Source organism: Hibiscus syriacus, unplaced genomic scaffold (genome assembly GCF_006381635.1).
Source record: "Hibiscus syriacus cultivar Baekdansim isolate YM2019G1 unplaced genomic scaffold, ASM638163v2 tig00003725_pilon, whole genome shotgun sequence".
NCBI lineage: Eukaryota > Viridiplantae > Streptophyta > Magnoliopsida > Malvales > Malvaceae > Hibiscus > Hibiscus syriacus.
Genome location: NW_024061982.1, coordinates 298429 through 320086, shown reverse-complemented (window position 1 = coordinate 320086; position 21658 = coordinate 298429). Strand labels below are relative to the sequence as shown.

The 21658-nt window shown below is 31.3% G+C and overlaps 1 protein-coding gene across 1 annotated transcript; it reads right to left on the bottom strand.

The window, feature by feature from the left end:
* Window positions 1–1365: 1365 nt before the first annotated feature.
* Window positions 1366–5217, bottom strand: LOC120183245 (polyadenylate-binding protein RBP47-like). The gene is made up of 6 exons (XM_039187982.1): window positions 4855–5217; window positions 3508–3988; window positions 2311–2369; window positions 2098–2228; window positions 1891–1987; window positions 1366–1801 (listed from the first exon to the last, which is right to left on the bottom strand). Exons 1-6 carry the CDS (start codon window positions 5200–5202, stop codon window positions 1631–1633), a joined length of 1287 nt encoding a protein of 428 aa, XP_039043913.1. The 5' UTR covers window positions 5203–5217; the 3' UTR covers window positions 1366–1630.
* Between the last annotated feature and the right edge of the window lie 16441 nt (window positions 5218–21658).

Here is a 21658-nt window from a genome sequence, read left to right as displayed (position 1 = left end):
AAAAGTAAAAGTCGTAGTTCTTTTTTTTCTTTTTTAATGCGTCGTCGTTAGTCATTTTTCTTCTTTATCTAATTGATCGTCAACGGTACTAATTTTAATACCGTTGATATTCATTATTTTTCTTTTATTTTAGAATATCATATATTTGTTTTTTTTTAAATTTTTAATAACTATACTTTTGTATCACATTTTCTAGGTACCATTTATATTGCCTTTATGACAAGTTTTCTCTGTTTTTTTGACATACTTTCAATCGTTTGATTGTTGTTGTTTTTTTATCATTTTTCTCAAGATTGAATTTGATATCGTCACAACTGATCAAGATGACGCTTATTTATTATCATGCTGATCTTTCTTATTTTGGACACTCAAATTGGATATATATATACACAATTTACGTTCGTGGATAATTTTCAACTGTCGCTCGACTTTGATTTACGGTTTGTCGGTGACAATAGCTTGATTCCCTCATGTAATTTGTTTGTCAATATAATTAAATATATTTATATCTATCTTTTGTTCAAGTTTATTTTGTTATATTTATTAACATTTTTCTCGTATGTTTCTTGTGTTATTTTAAATGGTTATTTTCTTGTTTTATTGATTATAGGAAAATGTTCTTATTATATACTTAGTTTATGATTATGATTGTAAACTCTCGTTTTAATTTAGATATTTTATATTTTTAATAAAATTATATTTATATATATATATATATATATATATATAAAGATTTTACCTTTATAACACATAACATCTCTCTGATCATAGCGGTTTCAATCAACTAGCTCTGAAACTGAAACATCTGATACAAATCGAACGACAAGAAAGAGAGTAAATTCCATTGTTGAATAACACTGATTCCCAATCCCTCATTTGGGGCCATGGTGGAAACTTGAAAAAGATAGAAGAGGCATAGATTGAATATGTTACCAAACATTACTCTTTTCATTATAAAACAAAGATATTAGGACCTACCAAATTTCCACCATATATTTTCTATATTCATATATACCATCTATCTATATTCAATATAAATATGGAAATATGAATGAGAAAGTAGATTTGGTCTTTGGTCAAACTACTCATCTTTGTTTTCTCATATTGTCTTAAGTCATCTTTGTTAATCAACTCACACTAGCATGGATGATCACTACAATTTAAACACTATCTTTTATCTTACTTGATAAAGATGGTCACTACTGTATAAAGAATCATTAGAAAAGGACATATTTCCAAGTTACTAAAATGGTGTTTGAATATATGTATATTAGCAGCAAGCAAGCAAGGAATAAATTCTTAGTTATGAAATGTAACTTATTATTCATAAAGCACACTACAACCAAACACGTCAGCCCGGTCATATATTCCAACCAACAAGTTTCCCTTTAACTCACGCATAAATTAAATAATGAATCCAATCCCTAAAAATCCAAAAACGTACTTAAACAACGGGTCAAAATTCAGTTCCAATCCAGATTTGGCGATTTTTATGTAAGAATTCCACAGAACCCAGAGAGCTATGGAGTAACAACTGACAAGGCAGTCCCCCCTCTCCCCCCCCCCCTTTTCCCCCTAGTTTGAGCATTACTTAGTAGAGCTACAACTCCTCCCTCCTGCTGTTATTATTTCAGCTTACCTGCTGCTGCTGATTACCGTTGAAGGGATAAGCCCCATATGCGGTGGCTGCAGCTGCGTACATGCCTACGCCATTAGGTGGCGGAAAAGCATAGCCATAACCATCGTAGACCTGTCCTCCATAGTAAGCTCCACTCCATTGGTTACCATAATCAGCCCTAAACTGCATTATCCCAAAATAATAGATTACATAGAAATAATTTAACAATGAATGGGAGAGTTAAGGGGAATATATGGATAGAGAATAGAGACCTGCTTATTTGCTGGATTGCAATCCCAAGAAAGGCGCACTGTTTGCTTGCCGATATTAGTCAAATTCAACTTCTGCAATGCCTCCTCAGCATTGTCCCTGTTAACGCTCGAGAAATTACATCAAAGTAGTAACTCGTGAATAACTACATTATACCTTTTAGTATAGCAGTCTTTATAGGCAAAAGTAAAATATAGCCAAAACTTTACCTGTTGGCAAATCGTACAAACCCACATCCTTTTCCAACAGGTATTTTAACAGAAACTAGTTCACCATACTGAGAGAAAGGTTGCCTGAGATCTTCCTCAGTGACATTAGGGTCGAGTCCTCCGACAAATATCTATAATAAACTTTGATTAGACAATGGGGCACGAATATTGACGCTCCTAAGAGTTAAAGCCAAAGGGAGCTGAAAAACTTACGGTTGTGTTTGAAGAATCTCCATCAGATTGGGTTGAAGCACCATTTAATGCATAGCTACCTTCCAAAAACAAAAGAAGACAAATGTATCAAGCAACTGAAGGTTTTAATCTGTATCAATTTATTTTTTCTTGAGAGGTCAGAAAAGAGATGGAATGAGAATGAACAACAGCAACAAAAGGCAATTCTTTGCAAGATTGCAGTTACAAAACCAGGTGACTAAGCATTCAGACTTGGAAATTATCTGAGCACCAAATTCCTTTACAGTGTCAATCATTAAATTGCCTCAAAAGCCAAAATAAGGTGTTATTAAAAAACAAAAGTTTAAGACTTCATTATTTGACAATCAACTAAAAGGATGTTTTTGGCCAAGTAAAAGGAGGTTGCATTCATGAAAAGGAAATTATAGAAATTGTCAATCACATATGATTGAGATAACCAAATTAACTTCTCTCATAAAACACAGTTCTATTGTGGTTTCCAACAAATTAATCAAGTATAGCTCTGCAACTTTTAACAATTCCATTGCTCATAAAAGAAAACAGGGATTGCCCCTCTTTAAATTCAGCCACGGGCAGTTAAGATATTTTATATTGCATTATAAAATAAAAGTACATGAATATAGCAAAGTTAAAAGATAAAAAAAAATCAAAAGATGCTAAAAATCTAGATGTCCAACATAAAAGGGAAAGCTTGATATGGAAGAACATTGTTACACTAAACACAAACAGAAAATTAGCATTTTGTTGCTCAACAAAGCTACTGTTTGATTCCAACACAATTTAATAACTAAAAGAAAGGCAGTCCACCAATAAAACAGGGACAGAATAGATAATTATTTAGCGTCTCAGAAGGAATCCCTGATCTGTTCATTGTGATTTTTTTTTGGATAGAAATACGAGTAGCCTCATTAAAAAAACCCTTCATAACCTCCATGTTACGTTCATTGTGAAAATTTAAGTCAAAGTAAGAGAAGCAGTACCAAATTTGTTTAGCGGACGTTTCAAAGGAGCTCGACTCAAATTAAATGTTTACATCTAAAACTGTTAAGGATCTTCAAAGAAAAATAAAATTGCATGCAAGGAAAAAGATAAGCTTTTTAGCAATGAACGTTAATCATTAAATAAAATTTTAAGACGTAACGATGTTTTAAAGCTTAAAAAATGAATAAAGGAAAAGCAAGTTAGATAATCAAGTACCTTGTGAAGAATATTGTTGCTGATACCCTGACGACTTCCTGGGAGTTGCAGCACCAATACGCATAGGCCTGCTTGAACAATATGCACCATTCATTTCAGTCATAGACTGTGACCTTTCAGTATCATTTCCAAACCTCACAAAACCATAACCCTTTGATCGACCAGTGTTAGGATCAATTACAACTTTTGCAGCTTTAACAGAAGGATATTTACTGGCAAAAGTTTCATGCAACAGGCTATCAGTAACATCTGCAGCTAAATCTCCTACAAAAATAGAAAGATCAGGACCATTTTCTGAGCGCTTCTCTCCTGTGCTAAAAGTTGCCCAATTCAGGCAGAAAGGTTGTTCCGTATTAGGCATCAAAATGCCACTATAATTTTGAAGAACTTTCTCAGCCGTTGCATGCGAAAAGAATTCCACAAATCCATATCCTTCTGATAAACCAGTTTGCTTATTGCGAATAACCTTAATGGACTCAATCTGCACAAACAAATTCCAAATATCAATAAAAATTAGGCAAGCAATTAAACTCCTTAAATTAGATTTCTTTGTTTCTTTGAATTATTTTTCATTGCAAGTATACCTCTGCCTTCTCAAATCACTAATGCTTAGTTTGATATGCAGTCACAAGCACAATGTGTGAACTAAGAACAAATGCGATAAACTTCTTGCGTGGATCAACATGGGTCAAAACGTAAAGATATTCTGAATTTAACATGTAATTTAACATCAACATTCATAATATAAAAATAGTGAGTGTTCTAAACAGCTTTTTGACATTCAAAACTATACTTCCATCTAGAAAAGTCAAATTCCAAAGTTGTTTCAGGCTCTAGTTAATTGAAGTTATCTTTGTACATAAAATGTCTCAAATAGCCAAATCAAGAATTGACCTCACCCAATTTTCTGGTTGACACTCATCCCATTCATAGCATTTGATTATAGTACTTAAGTATACAACCATGAAAGCTACATGCCATCCACTAAATAGGCACCAGATATATTAATCACAAACACATATCTTTTGCTACTGAATACCTGAACAATACTTGTAAGATTACTATTTCCATAAATAGTAGTCAATGGAGATGCATTTAATTTCAGCAATTTTCATAATATAGCACTCCCACGTGCTTTTTACAATAGACACAAGCATACTAATCACCATCCATACAAAATGTAACAGACAGTGCCATGACTGCAGATTACACGACAACGACAACATAACAATAGTCACTGATCACAAATAACAATCAACGAAATATGAGCATATTAAAAAAAAATCATCCAATTAAAAATAAGCTTCTAAATTATAAATCAAATGTATATATGAGAATTTGATCAACCTCGCCAGTGGAAGCGAAACAGCTATGAAGATAGTTCTCATCCATCCAATGATGCAAATCACCAACCCAAACGGTTTTGTTCTCGCCGCCACCGCTGGATCCTTGCTGCTGCTGCGCGTGAACGTGGTGGTTCTGGTACTGGTGGTGGTGATAAGGCATGTAGTGCTGAGGTGGCGGTGGCGGCGCCACGAAGTGCTGCGGTTGCATCATTTGATGCTGCATTACCATAGCTGCCGCCGGATACTGCATCGCCACCCACTGAGGCTGAGGTTGCGGAGGCGGCGGTTGTTGAGGGCGTTGGTTCTGTTCCTGCGACGGTAGCGAATCCGAACCACTGTTCTGCTGCATCCTTAGCTTCTTATTCCTAGTGGCACTCTCTCTTATTTTAAAAAATAATAATCATAATAAAAGCTTTGAATGTTGTTTAGAATTGGATCTGATTTCTTTCTCTTTTTCTGTTTTAGAGCTGAATCTGAGTATTTTCAGGGGAAGAGAGAAATAGAAATAGAGAACTAGAGCTAGGGTCTAATTCTAAGCAAATGATTTAAGCTAAGATGGCGTTTAGTTCCCATATTTAGTTTAAATTTTTCAAAGAAATGGAATTCCTTGCTTCAAATTTTCATCAAAAGAGGGAAAATGAATTCCGTCAATTCTGTGATCGAATTTAATTCCCTTGTTGGAGGGAATTGGAATTTGATTATAATACCCTCATCAATCTTTTGGTAACTTATTCATATATTGAATAAAAATATTTTTTTATTATTTCGTGTCGGGTCAGATTTCTAATTCATATATTCGGGTCGGGTCGGGTGAAACTTTATTTTGGTCGAGTATAGTCAGTTTTTTTAAGTGTGATATTCGGGTCGGGTCGAGTTTGGATTTAGGGTGAAAAATATCCGACCCGAAAATATATATAATTTTACCTTATATATTTAGAAATAATTACAATAATACCCCTCTATATATAATTTTTTTTCAATTAAGCATGTTTTTATTGAATAAAAATATTTTTTTATTATTTCGGGTCGGGTCGGGTTGGATTTCTAATTCATATATTCGGGTCGGGTCGGGTGAAACTTTATTTTGGTCGGGTTGGGTCGGTTTTTTTTAAGTGTGATATTCGGGTTCGGGTTTAGGCTGAAAAATACTCGACCCGACCCAAAAAATATATAATTTTACCTTATATATTTAGAAATAATTACAATAATACCCCTCTATATATATATATTTTCCAATTAAGTCACTATTTTTATTGAATAAAAATAATTTTATTATTATTTATGGTCGAGTTAGGTTTCTAATTCATATATTCGGGTCGGGTGGACCAAAAACCCGACCCATGGCCATCCCTAATTGGGATAATTTTAACTTATGATGTTTATTAGCATGATTTTTATAATTTATTGAAACGAATAATAAATCAATAAAATTTAGGGTAAAGTATAGTAATGGTCACTGAGTATTTCAGAAGCTTGCATTTAGGTCCCCCAACATTTAAAACTTGCAATACAGTCCCCCAACATTTATTCTGTTTGCAATATGGTCCCCCAACTTAAACCACAGTTAGAAAATTAGGATAAATTATATAAATGGTCATTGAACTTTTCAGTCACTTGAATTTAGGTCCCCCAACTTTTAAAACTTGCAAAACAATCATCAATTTCATTCTAAACCCCAATTTCCAAAGTAATTCAATTTTATTCTAAACCCTAAATTCCAAAATACTTAAATTAAATTCAATTATGTCAAAGTTATTATTATTTAATTTCATCTTATTTCATGTGATACGTATTTTTTATATAAATATAATAGTATAATTCTTATCTGTTGAAGAAATTTTTTAATTAAAAAAAGTAGTTAGGATATAAAAGAGGTTGAAAATAATTCGAATTTTAAATTTATAAAATGTTATTTTGACGTATAAATAAAAGTGTAAACTACTCGGTTGACAACTTAACTATCTAGCCCTTTTTACTTTTGTCATCGATCTTTTAAATTTATCAATCATACCACATAATTATTTAACTGTTTCAACTAAGCCACTAGTCGTTACCAATTGATAAAAATGATGATGTGGCAGTTAAAAGGAATTGACATTATTATACATTCAGTCTTTATTATTTATATAATCAATTTGGTCCTAAATTAAATAAAATTTAATAAATTAATCATTTAATTAGGATCTGACATGTGTTAGCACATGATCATGACACGTGTCATTGGTGACACGTGTTACCGCCTAATTATTTATATATGCTATCAATTTGGTCCTAAATTAAATAAAATTTAATAAATTAATCATTTAATCAGGATCTGACATGTGTTAACACATGATCATGATATGTGTTATTGGTGACACATGTCACCTCCTAATTAGAAGAAAATTAAGTTACAAAGAAGTAAAATTTGGGTCTTGTGCAAACTCAAACCTGAGTCACGCAAATGAAAGATATATGGTGGAGCCACTAAGCTAACACCATCGTTTGTGTTAAGAGATATACAATAATACATATACTAATAGTATGACCAATGCCAGAAAAAAAAAAGAATATAATGTAAAATGGAAATAATGAGATTTGAACTTAGGCAAAAAATTTGAAAGCAATAAATGATGGGAAAATATTATATTTTTTACAATAAAAAAATATTATATTTGATAAATTGTTTGATAGATTTAATATATTTTTTAAATATTAGTTGATACAATATTTTAAAAGAATAAATTTAAGATTTATATTTTTAAACTAAATTTAATAATTATATTTTTCATATTTATAATTCATGATTATATATAATCTTAAGTTGAGTATTTCTAATATAATTAATAATTTTAATTTCTTATTAAAAATAAAATATTCAAAAAATATAAATGATTCATACATTAATATATGAATATATTTTTTATTTATACATCTAAATATAAATATACATTTATATAAATATTTTTATTCGTGTGTCTGTGCCTTGAACTCTTTCTTCAAGCCTATATTACCTTAAATTGAAGTATTTTAGAATTTAATTGAAGTATTTTAGAATTTAGGGTTTAGAATAAAATTGAATTACTTTGGAAATTGGGGTTTAGAATGAAATTGATGACTGTTTTGCAAGTTTTAAAAGTTGGGAGACCAAAATTCAAGTGACTGAAAAGTTCAATGACCGTTTATATAATTTATCCTAATTTTCTAACTGTGGTTTAAGTTGGGGGACCATATTGCAAACGGAATAAATGTTGGGGGACTGTATTGCAAGTTTTAAATGTTGGGGGACCTAAATGCAAGTTTCAGAAATGTTCAGTGACCATTACTATACTTTACCCTAAAATTTAAATTAAATTTTTTAAATTTTTATAACATATTGCTACATGTCATTTATAAAACAAACTAAAATTAAGCAAAAAAAAATTAAGAAGGGCAATCTTGTCATTTTATATTACTGAAATCAAATTCATTTGACATGTCTGCGAACCAAATAGAATATGAAATTGGATTCCAATTCAATTTCCTGCCAACCAAACAGAATATGGAATCGGATTTCAATTCTTGACCGATTCTAATTCCTTCACAGATTCCAATTCCTTCACATATTCCAATTCCTTCATAAACATTTAAACGAACCAAACGCCACCTAAAGGTGATGAGGAGCATGAAACGTGGGCCTTTATTGATCGTTGGATGAGGGAAGCGATAGTTGAATATCAACCGTTGAGTCTTGCATAATGTGACGTATGGTCACCCTCACCCTGGATCCGCCGCCAGCTGCCTTCTTTTAACCCTTTCTTTCTTTGGACTTTGAGGATTTAATTTATTACTATAAACTCCTAAATAAATCAGGGTTTATTTTCTTCTTCTTTTTATCGATATATTTCACGTCAATATCAGAAGGGTATAAGATTCCTTGGAGGTTTCGACGTTGGAGTCCTATTTTTAGTTTGATTTTGATGTTTGATGAAATTTGTGTTTTAAGATTGTGATATCAATTTCCTTTTCCGATTTATAATTATTTCGTTATATTAATTTATTATAAATATTTTGAATTAAATATTATTTTTTTATTAAGCATAAAATAAATATTTAGTTTCATTAAATGTATTCTAAAATTAATTTTTTAAAATATATTTTTATGAATTATAATATAACTAAATATAGTTTAATGATTTAATTTTTTATTTAATAATCAAAATAGACACTAATCAAGTAACTTCAGTAGTGAAAGAATTTATTTTTATCTTTGAGATCTCGGGTTTGAGTATCGCGTATATCGGAACATAAACTTCCATTATCAAAAAATTAAAGATCTTTAAACATATAGTATATTATATTCACTCATTTATCAAAATAAATTCAAAAAGAATAAATTATGTATTTAGTCATCTATTTGTTGTGATTATGTTTTAGTTATTCAATTATTATTTTTTGAAATTATATCTAATGTTATATTTTTGTTATGTTTCGTTCACCATCCAAATAAAATTATTGACGCTGTACCTTTTCATTTTTTTAATGATGGTGTAGCATTGCCTTAAGTGATATGTTAATATTATTGTCAATTTTTAACAACATATAACTGAGCATAAAATTAGATATAATTTTTAAAAAATTAATAACTAACAATGATAATACTTTCAGACTTTATGCTAAAGGTAGAACAGCTTGGGCCCAATTGTCAAATCCGACACAGATAGACGCATTTTTGTCTATCCACACTTTGCCATACTAGAAATAAATCATATTTATTTAAATGATATTTGTCAAGGTATTTACTTTAAATTATTTTAAAATTTATATTTATCATTACTAATATTAGACTGCTAGTAGTAAAAGAAAGTCAAAGATTATGAAACTCGTACCCATCTTCTTTAATCCAACAAAGACAAAATAAAATATATATTAATTATACTGGAACACCAGCACATGTGAAATTAAAACACAAATTCGAACTTCATAATATTTAAATTAACATTACACATATATAAAATTAACACTGCATATTCTACGTTAATGCATCAAATATAAATTTATATACGATTATATAGAAGAAAATAATATTTTTATTAGTGTGATAAATCTAGTTATTAGGATCGCTACTTGGACCTGTAGAGTGACCGCCGCCGGGACTGTGACCGGGAGTCGTGGGCCGGAAATCATCGGTGTCATATGCAGTGACATTGTCCGCAGCTAATGCTTTATGATATGCTAACAAAAGCCTTTCCTCAGTAAATGCGATTCCATGAGCAAACAACAAGACAATGAGAAGGGCAGCGGGTAAGGCGAGGTTGTTCTTGGCCATGGAAACGATTAGAGAAGTTGAAAATCAAGAATATGAATTGTAGAAACCGAAAGCAGTGATGAAAGATGGCCTTAAGCTTTGGGTATTTATATATCCTGTAGGAGGGCACCGTGGCCTTATGCTTATGTGTTATGATGGATGTCCCCACTTGGATTCCTTTTTGAAAGCAAAGGTTCAGTATATTCCAATGTTTGTTGAGAATCTAATGTGCTGTTTTCTGCATGTTCCATGCAACTACTGCTCCCCATTGTTTCCATGTTTTTGAATTGTTGGAGAGAAGAAAAGAAAATTTTACATGTATGGTGGAGGTGCAAACTTACACGTTTTTGCTACCTAAAATCACACTTTTTCTATTTTCTGGTATAAAACCAATATGCAAAGCTTGCTTTAATTTTTCTCCTCCAATCTGCCTTCAAAAGTTCCCGGAACTACTGTTCATGCATCATCTACCACGTGCTGGTCAGAAGAGACAGGCAGATGAATTCCTATTCCAACTTCAAAATTTTACTTTATTTTTTCGTATCTAACTGCGATATAATTTTGTTTATTATAAAAAATAGAAGCGAGTTGAACTAAAATATCTTAAATGTATGAAATAAATAATAACATTTAAATTCAATAGATTTTAAACATAGAAAGATAGGGACGGAGTAGTTGTCTTAGGGTTTTTAAATATTTTTTTTCTTTTTCTTGTGTTGCCGATAATCAATTTTTTTTCCTTTTTAATCGGCATTGACATCATTCTTAGTGCTAGTTGCTAACCGTTGATTTTCATTGTTTCTTCTTTATTTTATCATTTCATTTATTTATTTTTCTTGTTTTTAAATTTTTAATTATTTGTGTTATGTTTTTCTCTATCTTATGATACACTTATTTTGTCTTTTGGCATTTTTTTGATTGTTTGGTTGTTATTCTCGTTTATCCTTTATCTCAGGGTTGAATTGATATCGCCACGACTGATCAAGATGGCACTTATTTGTTATCATGTTGATTTCCCTTACTTTTGACCCTCTGATTGGATTTGGATGCAAGATTTGTGTTCGTTGATAGTTTTATCACGTCGCTCGATTTTAATTTGCGATTTATCGGTGGTCTTTCAATAGTTTGATCCCCTTTTGTAGTTCGTTTATCGGTGTGGTTAGATCTACTTGTATATACCTTTTATTCGAAAGTATTTGGTTAAGTTTTTAACATTTTTCTTAAATGGTCATTGTGTGATCTTAAGTGATTGGTTTTCTTGTGTTAATGATTATAAGGAAATGTTCTTATTATGCGTTTTAGTTTACGATTGTGGTCGTAAACTTTCATTTTAATTTGGATATTTTTTTTCTATTTTTAATAAAAACTAGCGGTTATTGACACCATTTTCGCCCGGGTGGGGAAAAACTAGTTCGACTTTGGGGTTTTTCTTTGAATTTTTTTGAAATGTGAGGAATCGCCACCAATCATTTTAAGGTGCGATCAGGACACCATAAATATATGATGATTTTAATAAAATATTTTATTTTTATAAAAATACCTAGTTTAGAGTCTACGAAATCCAGAAAATAGGTTCGAGAGTCAGTTACGCTTGGGGAAGGATTAGCACTACCATAACGCCCAAAAATCGATACCTAGTTGATTACCTTATATTTAAAATTGGAAATTTTGAGTTCAAACTTTATTTAATCAAAAATTATTACGGATGCAATGTTAAAAAGGGTATTTGTTTATTAAAGCCAATAGCATTCACCCCTAGCATGAGTGTGGGATACAAGCTATTGTGCCCAATAACCGGACATTGCCTCGATATTTTAGAAATCATGATGTGGTTTTGAAAAGGATGTCGACTTATTTTGGGAATCACCAGTAGTCACCCCTTAAGCATACTTGCAGGAGATATACTAATGACACCCTAATAAGTGAACATTGCCTTGTGTGAAAATATATATAATCAACTAGTCAATCAATTTATAATCCTAATTTTACTAGGTGAGTTTGTTAAAGGATTTCTAGCCTAAAAGTTGTCAAATTATGTAATTAAAGAATCTAGAGGACTAAACCTAAAAATGTAGGTTCTACTGTTAATCCTATTTGATTTTAACTTGTTATTAAATTGAATAATCGAGATAGTCCCTTTAGCATTTATGCGAGGGCCAACTCTAACTACTCTATAAATTAAAGGGACTAGATTTAAATATAACCTAAAGTTGAGGATCTAATTATCCAATTAATTTTAATCAATTATGACACATCGAATAATTAATTCGGAACATTGAGCAAAAAGAGGATCAAATTAAGAATTCACATAATTTAAGGACTAAATGTGAAATTAGGCCTAAGATGGAGGCTATAATGTTAATCATAATTAATTTTAATCAATTTATTACTAGAATTTAAGCTAAATGTTTTAGGGACTAAATCGAAAAGAAACTAAATTTAAAGAGTAAATTAAGGAAAATTTGATCTAAACTAGGACAAAAAAGCTAAAATTCTAAATTTAAGGGCTTAATATAAAGACCTAAATAAACTAACAAGGACCCAAATAAACTAAATTAAAAGGCAAATCAAATAAATTAAAGGAGATTAATAGACACAAAATGACCAAATTAAAATAAAACAGAATATAAAATCCAAACAATAATAAATAAAAGATGGAAATTAAAGGATTAGAATGCAAATAATTCTAATTTAAGATAAAAAATGAAATAACAAAGAAAATTAAATAACAACAAAATTTAATCAAATCAAATAAAAGATACGAGATAGTGGTTAATTTTTAATTGTTATTCGGACCATAAATAACACGAATTATACCTTAGGGCGAGTCATCGCGAGGTCATATTAACATTTATTGTCCGTATTTTAAGAAAGGGATCAAAATGCAATATAATAAAAATATTAGACAATAAAAATAATTTGTGACTAAAATGAATAAATTGCAAGCATCACATCTAAATCACAATAAAATAAGAAGCAAAATCCAAACAGTGGCTAAAATGAATAATGTAAAAGTTAGTGACTAAATTCAAATAATGAATAATAATGGTGACTAAATTAAAAAAAGCATAAATCAGAGCACAAAATCAAAGAAATAAAATAAATAAGGGATCGATGATCGAAGTGGAAAAGCACGCTAAACCTAAGGGGACCTAAAAACAATCAGACCAAGAATTAGTATTAGAAAACAAAAATGAAAAATCACGAATTAAGGATAAAATTTGAATTTAACTAAGTAATTAAACAAATATGGTGACCAAAATGAACTCGGGTAAACTTGATAAGTTTACGTATGATTAGACCACCATAACCAAAACACACGGGATTGGAGCAAATCGACATCATCTGGATCGGGTTATAAAACCCTATTTCCCTTTTTTTCTCTCATTTTCTTTATTCTTATCTCTTTAATCCATAAAGTGATCTTCCTTCTCTCTAGCGACTGGGGACGAGCATCGCTTTTGCCCATCGTCAGCTGTCACGTCGGTCAGCTCGCCGATGGCTGTTGGTCATAAAACTTTTATGGTTTGTTCGTCTCCTCGTGGAAGTTGCAAATTCGACCACCGTTTTGTAAGATCCGGCCTCAAAGTCCACGAAACAAGCCGTGAACTTCTCAGTTTTTAACACTTTGATGTCCAATTTCAGCCGTCGGATCGAGGTGGTTCCGAAGTATGACGTCTCTAAGGACAAGACGAGCCTTGTCACCGCTCAGATTAACCATCAGAAGACCCAACGACGTCGAAGCTCTGGCCGAATGGTAACATCTTCTCTTATTTTTTATATTTTGCTTGGTTTTTTTCTTTTACTTGTTAGTTTGAAAGAATATAAAAAAATCCAAAAAATTTTGCTTAAAATGAATGGAAAATGAAAATCGTTTGGTGTTGTGTTTCTCTCTGTGGAAAAGATAAAACGGAAAAGATCGATTGTATTCTTTGTAAAAAATGGGGAACCCCCTTTTACACTTTTTTATTGGGTTTTATACCCAGCCTTTACAGAGATATGAAAAAATTTACAAAATACCATAATCTCTACTGCCTTCTGATATTCACAGTACATAGTTGCAAGGAAAGATCTTCCAATTAGGTAAGTGAACTGCTTTGATTTTCCATTGATTTTTTTGGATTTGTCATTGTTAAACTTAGTTTTTATGGGAAATAATGGTGACTAGGGTTGTTGGCTTCTTGGCAAGGGTTATCACGGTGGTAAGAGAAGTTATCAGTGGTGGCAGTGGAGATCCTTGCTGGCGGTGACAGACATGGAACCCTAGGGTTTCAGAATACCCTTACTTAGTGGGCCTGGGCCTGTTTTGTAATTTGGGTAACTGGGCTTGAATATTGGGCTCAGGTTTGTAATAAATAATAATAATAATAATAATAATAATAATAATAATAATAGTCGTAGTAATATTATTGGTTGAAAAATGATGACTACAACTGCCCCTGTTTGCTCATTACAGTGAAACTGGAATAGAGCAAAGACACAAAGCGCCATTTTTCAACGTGATCACTTCTTGTCAGTCTGCGAGTTCTTCTCATTACGAATTCTTCGTTGGGGATGTCAATCCACATACTTATATGATGGATAAGACCTGATTGAACAAGTTCTTCTCATTATGAACTTTTTCACTAAAAAATGTTGACTCAACTCCTTCTGCGATGATTGACATAAGGTGATGTTGATCGAACTCCTTATATGATGGATGAGCCAAGGTCGATGCTTCTTCAACTCCTTATGTAATGGAATCAAGCTAAGGTTGAATAAGTTCTTCTCATTATGAACTTCTTCTCCCTCATCAGATGGGTTCTTCTCATTACGAACCTTTTCATTGGAAATATTGTTCCACGTCCTTCTATGATTAAATCGAGTGAAATGTTGAACAAGTTCTTCTCATTAGGAATTTCTTAATTAGAAATGTTGACTCACCTCCTTTTGTGATGGAATCAAACCAAGGTTGAACAAGTTCTTCTCATTATGAACTTATTCTCCCTCATTGGATGAGTTATTTTCATTTCAAACCCTTGAATTGGAAATGTTGTTCCACTTCCTTCTGTGATGGGATCGAGTGAAACAGCGATGTTGATCCAACTTCTTATATTATGGAATCGAGCAAAGTGTTGGTGTTGATCCAACACCTTATATGATGAATCGAGTTGAGATTGAACAAGTTCTTCTCATTATAAACTTCTTCTCCCTCATTGGATGAGTTATTCTCATTATAAATTCCCCACTGGAAATGTTGATCCATCTCCTTCTGTGATGAAATCAAGCTAAGGTTGAATAAGTTCTTCTCATTATGAACTTCTTCTCCCTTATAGGATGAGTTCTTCTCATTACGAACCCTAACATTAAAATGTTAACTGGTTTGTCTTCTCTTTGAAAAGTTTTAAACATGCAAAATATTATCTTATGTATTGATTTTTTTTTAAAGTACCCGAAGGTAATGACCAGATAGTCCTCAATTTTGTTAAGATCCATTTCTTTCAATGGTGAAAATTATGGATTGATTCTTTGCTGAAATCGAGACATAAAATCTTTGAATTACTGTCAGATGTTCAAAACTTGATGAAAAATGAATGTGTATGCTCATACTTTTTGCAAAATGGCTAAATATGCATGTATGATATCATTTTAGTGATGCAAATTCTATTTTCTAGTGAATCTTTGCTTCTTTATCTTTGCTGAGTTTTCGTATTTGTTGAGTCCCTCTTGGAAACGACACTACTCACTCACATTGAAGCGATATGGCCACCTCCTGGTAAATGGTTGACTTCTCTGCACGAAAAAGTCAAGTTGAAGAAAGGCATTACTGAAAAGGTTTCTAGGGAAAAATCTTAAGAATGACTCAAACAATTTTCTAGACAAATGATCCTAAGAATGAAAAAATAGTTTCTCAAAATAGATTTTACAGGCATCCTTGTGAGAGGTAAAAATATTATCATGTTATGATATGATAAAATGTATAATGCAAATATGTAATTTCATGTAATATGTATGAATTCATGTTTTCTTGATCTGTTGGGAATGGTTGCAAAAGCAGACTTCATTCTCTTCCTGGTTCGGTTGTCTTCCTTATCAATCACACCTGAGTGCATTATTGCGCATCTTAACTTTTGAACAGGTGTATCTTACCCTAGTAAATTTTGTCCTTTGATAAATTTGGCTTCTCTTACCAGACAGTTTTGAAAAGAGAATCTATCATTTTAATCCATGGAGACCGTTACTCGTTGCTACCTTTTGACGGAAAATCAACAGCCACTGTCTAGAACTAACCACCACAAAAACTGACAGAACATTTGTATTCCCTAAAATTCCTATGATACATCCATGTCAAGGATGATAGTTGGAACCTTAGAAACAACAGAAATTGAAGGTGTTTTCTCAATTGCTAACATCAAATTCAACCCTCCAAGCTTTGCATTGATTTTTTTTCAAAATTTCATCGCCCATTTAGCAGAAAGAGAACTTCCTTGTTTTCCACTTTTAACATTGGCTCAAACAGCACACAACCTTCAAATTGGGTAAAATTATAATTTATAGAAACCCATTATGAACTCCACATTGGCTCAACATCATAACTACTAGTACGAGATATATTCATCATTTCTTAAGACTTCGACATTTATGCACAACAAATCACTAGAATAATGCAACTGTATGTTACGAGGCCCGAATGACTCATCATCGAGAAACTTTTGAAAATCAAACTTGGCTTCTTTAAAAATTCATTTACAATTATCATCAAGAAACCCCTAAAAATTAGGCTTATCATTTTTACAAATTAAGTTGAAGGCATCAAGAAACCCCTGAAAATCAGGCTTATCTTCTTTCCAAATTCATTTGAAAACTTCAAGAAACCCCTGAAAATCATGCTTACCTTCTTTCAAAATTCATTGGAAAACATCGAGAAATTTCTAAAAATTAGGCTTAGTTTCTTTCAAAATTCATTTGAAGACATCAAGAAACCCCTAAAAATTAGACTTAGTTTATTTCAAAAATCATTTGAAGAAATCATCAAGAAACTTCTAAAAATCGGACTTAGCTCCTACAACATCCCGAAATCCAGGACAATGACCAGAATAAAATTTTGGTAAATTTAGTGACCAATTTTAGAAAAGATGGAAAGTTTAGGGTCTTAAATGAAAAGTTTTGATGATAGATTGAATAACAAAGTTTGAAAGTAATATGGGTATTATGATTATTTTCAGGGAAGATTTTTATTTCCCTTTATAAAGGGTAATAAGCACGTGGGAATGAGATAAATTTCCAGAGTCTTCTTCAGTTTCTTCTTCCTCTCAACTTGAGCTCTTCATGGCTAAGGTGAGTTTGATTTTCAATTGATTTTGTTGTAATTAAAAGAATGGTTTTAATTGATGGAGCATTAGGAAAGATTAAGAGAACTTAAAAGGAGAAAGAAAACTAAAGATAAGGAAGTTATGGAAGATTTAATATAAGGGGTGATCAAGTGAAAATTTGAATAAGAGGGTTTAAATGAAATTGGAAGTTGAATTTGACTTGCCATCAACTTGATTAAGGGATATGAAGTGTTAGAATTAGATTTAGAACATGTTGGAATTTGAGTGAGATTCTTAAATTCTATATGGAGGATTGGATTTTTAAGTTTTAGAGGTAATGAATGGATAATAATTAGTTTAAGAAGGTGTATGCAAGTTAGAGATATAAAAAGAGGTGAAATATGAAGTATTGAGAGGATTATGAAGGGATTTTCATGCTCAAAATAACATTTATGGGTTGTGTGCATTGATACACATTCAATGTGTACCGATGCACTCTCAAATAAATGAATATCAAATGCAATTAGTGCATCGATGCATAAGGAGTGCATCGATGCACCCCCTAAAATACAAACATCGAATGGAATTTGTGTACTGATGCATAGATAGTGCATCGATGCACACGTTAAGGGATGCATCGATACATTGTGTAGTGCATCGATATATACCTTCATTAAAAGATGAAAAAAGCCTTTTTTTTATACTAAGAAATGATAGTTTAGAATATATTAATTAGTATACTTATATGTATCAATGTATTACTATGTAGATACATAATGTAATATTGTTCCAGAACAATCGAAAGATTAGGATCGAGTCAAAGCAAGCAAGGCTAAGGTGAGTGCATTTTAGTGATGTATGATGAATGGAAACAAGACTCGCGATGAGTCTATTTCCTATGGTAATATGCATGAAATCATGAGCATGATCATGGGTGTAAGATGAGTATATGTGCTATTTGTGATTATATGTATTACATGATTTGTATATGTGTATGATTATATAATTGTGATACGAACCTATGGGATAAGCACTATAGAAACTATGATATATGAGTTATAAAATGAAGAACTATAGAATCCCTATGAGAAGGATTATAGAAGTTATATGAAACTGAATTAAATAAATAGAATAATCTAGTATTTAAATATTGTGAGATAAGTGATATAAATCATATGTTATTGTAAATGTTAGTGTTATAAATCATGTAAATTGGTAAAAGGGAAATGAGATAAGATAAGTAGCAATTACCTATAAGATTCAAATAAGATTATTTGAATATGTAGCGTAAACTATATATAGGTAAATTAGATATTATATGATTTAAGCATGAAATGAACATAAGATATAGTCAGATGAAATGATTATGTGATATGAGTATATGAATATGTTAGATAAGTAATATAGGAAGGTCGATATGTTAAATGAAACTATGATCTAAAACTGTTAGGTTTTTATATGATATGAAGTATAATATCAAAGTACTTGAAATCATGTGAGGATGTTATAGGAATTAGAAATATAAATTATGACATTAATGTATCAATTATAGGAAAAGGAGTACATGATGTTGTAATAAATTATAGAAATTGGGGTAATGAAATTATATGAATAAGTGAAAGAGCAAAATAAGTTAAGCGACATTGAACTAAACTATATTATGAATTAGTGGTATAAGAATATGATATAAAATATGCAATAAGAATCTATGTGTTAAATGATAAATATGAACTTATTATAACAAAAGATAATATATGTGACTATGAGTATTGAATACGTATCTATGTGATATGACCTACGAGATCATATGAAATATTATATGACTATGTGATTATATGAAAAATAATACAATTATATGTGATAAGCTTTATGATATGTGAATATGAAAATGTTCTACGCGTAAGTGAACCATGTGTCTATATGTATATGTGATATGTGATTTATATGACAATGAGCTATGTGAAAGAACTATGAGACTATGTGTATAGGTGAATGTATGATAACATAAATATTAATGCCCATGTTATGTGACAAGAGAGCTAGAGGTATAGTTGGCATGCCAAGAATCGAGGGTCTACAAGGTCCTTCGAGACATATGTATTCTTTGGAACATGTGTGAGGTCTTTTGAGACACATACTTGATCCTTGGCATATGTATATGATTCTTAAGGAATTTTCTACGTGGTCCTTAGGAACAATCATATATGGCACTACGGTGCAATTCTACGCGGCATTACGGTGCAATTCTATGTGACACTTCGGTGTATTTATACGAGCTGTGGTGACAGCATTAGTGCAAAACCTCTATAGACTCACATATCTATAGTTCTCACATGTGTACATGGGCTAATAAAGGGATAACTTTGAATACAACATATGCAATATATATATATATATATATATATATATATATATATGATGTGTAATATGAATTGTATGATATGATATATGGGTGATTGCATCCGTTACATTATAAACATGAATATATGTTAATGTATATGTGAATGAATATAAATGACTTATAGGATTATATAAGAATATGTTATGAGATATAGAATATGAATGTAAGAGACTATAGGAGTAAAGAGATAAGAGATATAAAGGATAATAATTTAAGAGTATGATAAATACGTAAATGATGGCATGTGTATATAAGTAAATGTTTTATAAAAGAATGTATGAGATGATATGAAGTATATATATATATGTGTGTGTGTGTGTATTATGCTTGTATATAATATGTTAGTAGAAATTGTTCATGCATGATCACGTATTAGAGTTCTATTATGTGTTTTATGCCTCACTAAGTCATCGACTTAGCGTATGAATTTTCACACGCAGATTACAGAAAGTGAATATAGAAGCTGATAGGAGCAAGATAGGTCAGCATCTTCCTTACAAAGTTCAGGTCAGAAAAGAAATGTTTGATATGTATTTTATTCTTTTAGATGTAGTTGGCATGTAATATAAACGATTTGAATTGTATATGCTCTGATAAGTATGAAAACTTTTATTTTGAAATAATAGGAAGTTTCCTTTAAGGAGGATATTTCATTATTTTGAACAAGTAAAGGTTCAAAAATTGATGTGACAACTCAGACTCGGAACCGGGTCGGGGTTGTTACAGCTCCTTTAAAAAAATAATTTGAAGAAATCATCAAGAAACTTCCAAAAATCAGACTTAGCTCCTTTAAAAATTAGTTAGAAACATCAAGAAACCCTTGAAATGAGGCTTAGCTCCTTTGAAAAATCATTTGAAAAAATCCTCAATAAACTTTAAAAAATTAGACTTAGCTCATTTACAAATATTCATATGAAAATATCATATTAGGTAACATGCCCCACTTCAAAAATGATGTTCGTTCTATGTATTGGGTTCCTCAATCCTTTAGGTTCTATCACTCTTAATGTAATTCCCTCTATTTGAGGTTTGAATTCTGATTTTTCTTTTATTTCTCTTATTTTCTTGGAAAATCTGTAAGAATTATGTATATGTATGACAATATGAATGCACTTACATGTATGGAAATATAATGCATGACTTTCTTGTATGTAGAAATGTTGATCATTAATTCTTCTTCTGGATTTAATGTGAAGAACTCAATCCTCTTTCACTTGATCCTTCTTGAATGAATCTTGTCTCACTGACAACTTGTCAGCTTAAGCTTGTCTTTTATGAGGAGTAATTTGGTTATCTTGTGTAATCATGTCTTTTCTATCTTCTATATTTGGTTTCTTCTTTACATTCTTAGAAGAAATACTCTCCTGCAGTCAGACATATGGTCTTGATACTTCTTCTGGCTCTAATTCAATTGTTCTATAAGAAATATTTCAATGTAAACTCTTCTTGTCCTCATTATTCCCTTGGCATTCCAAATGGCAAGGCTCATTCACCATGTCTGTTTGATTTGAATCTTGTTACCTCATCGATATCTGGTTTTGGTAATGTCCCAATGTGGGTACTCATGGCTCTCTTTGTTCCAAAACCTTAATCTTGAATGGTTTCACTCTTATGTCACTAATCAACAATCATATGCCATTATCATAAATGTTATCGAATAATTTAATGATTTCTCTTCATGATGACACAATCATATGGACACTTAAGCAGTGATCAATTCTTCTAACACAAATGTCTTTAATCTTTGCTATGAGTTGAGATATGTTCCCCTTTCGACTAAGGTGATCATCTGATTCTTGATGAGTTATCGACAATATCATAAGGAAGTGTTAGAATTTCTATCCTC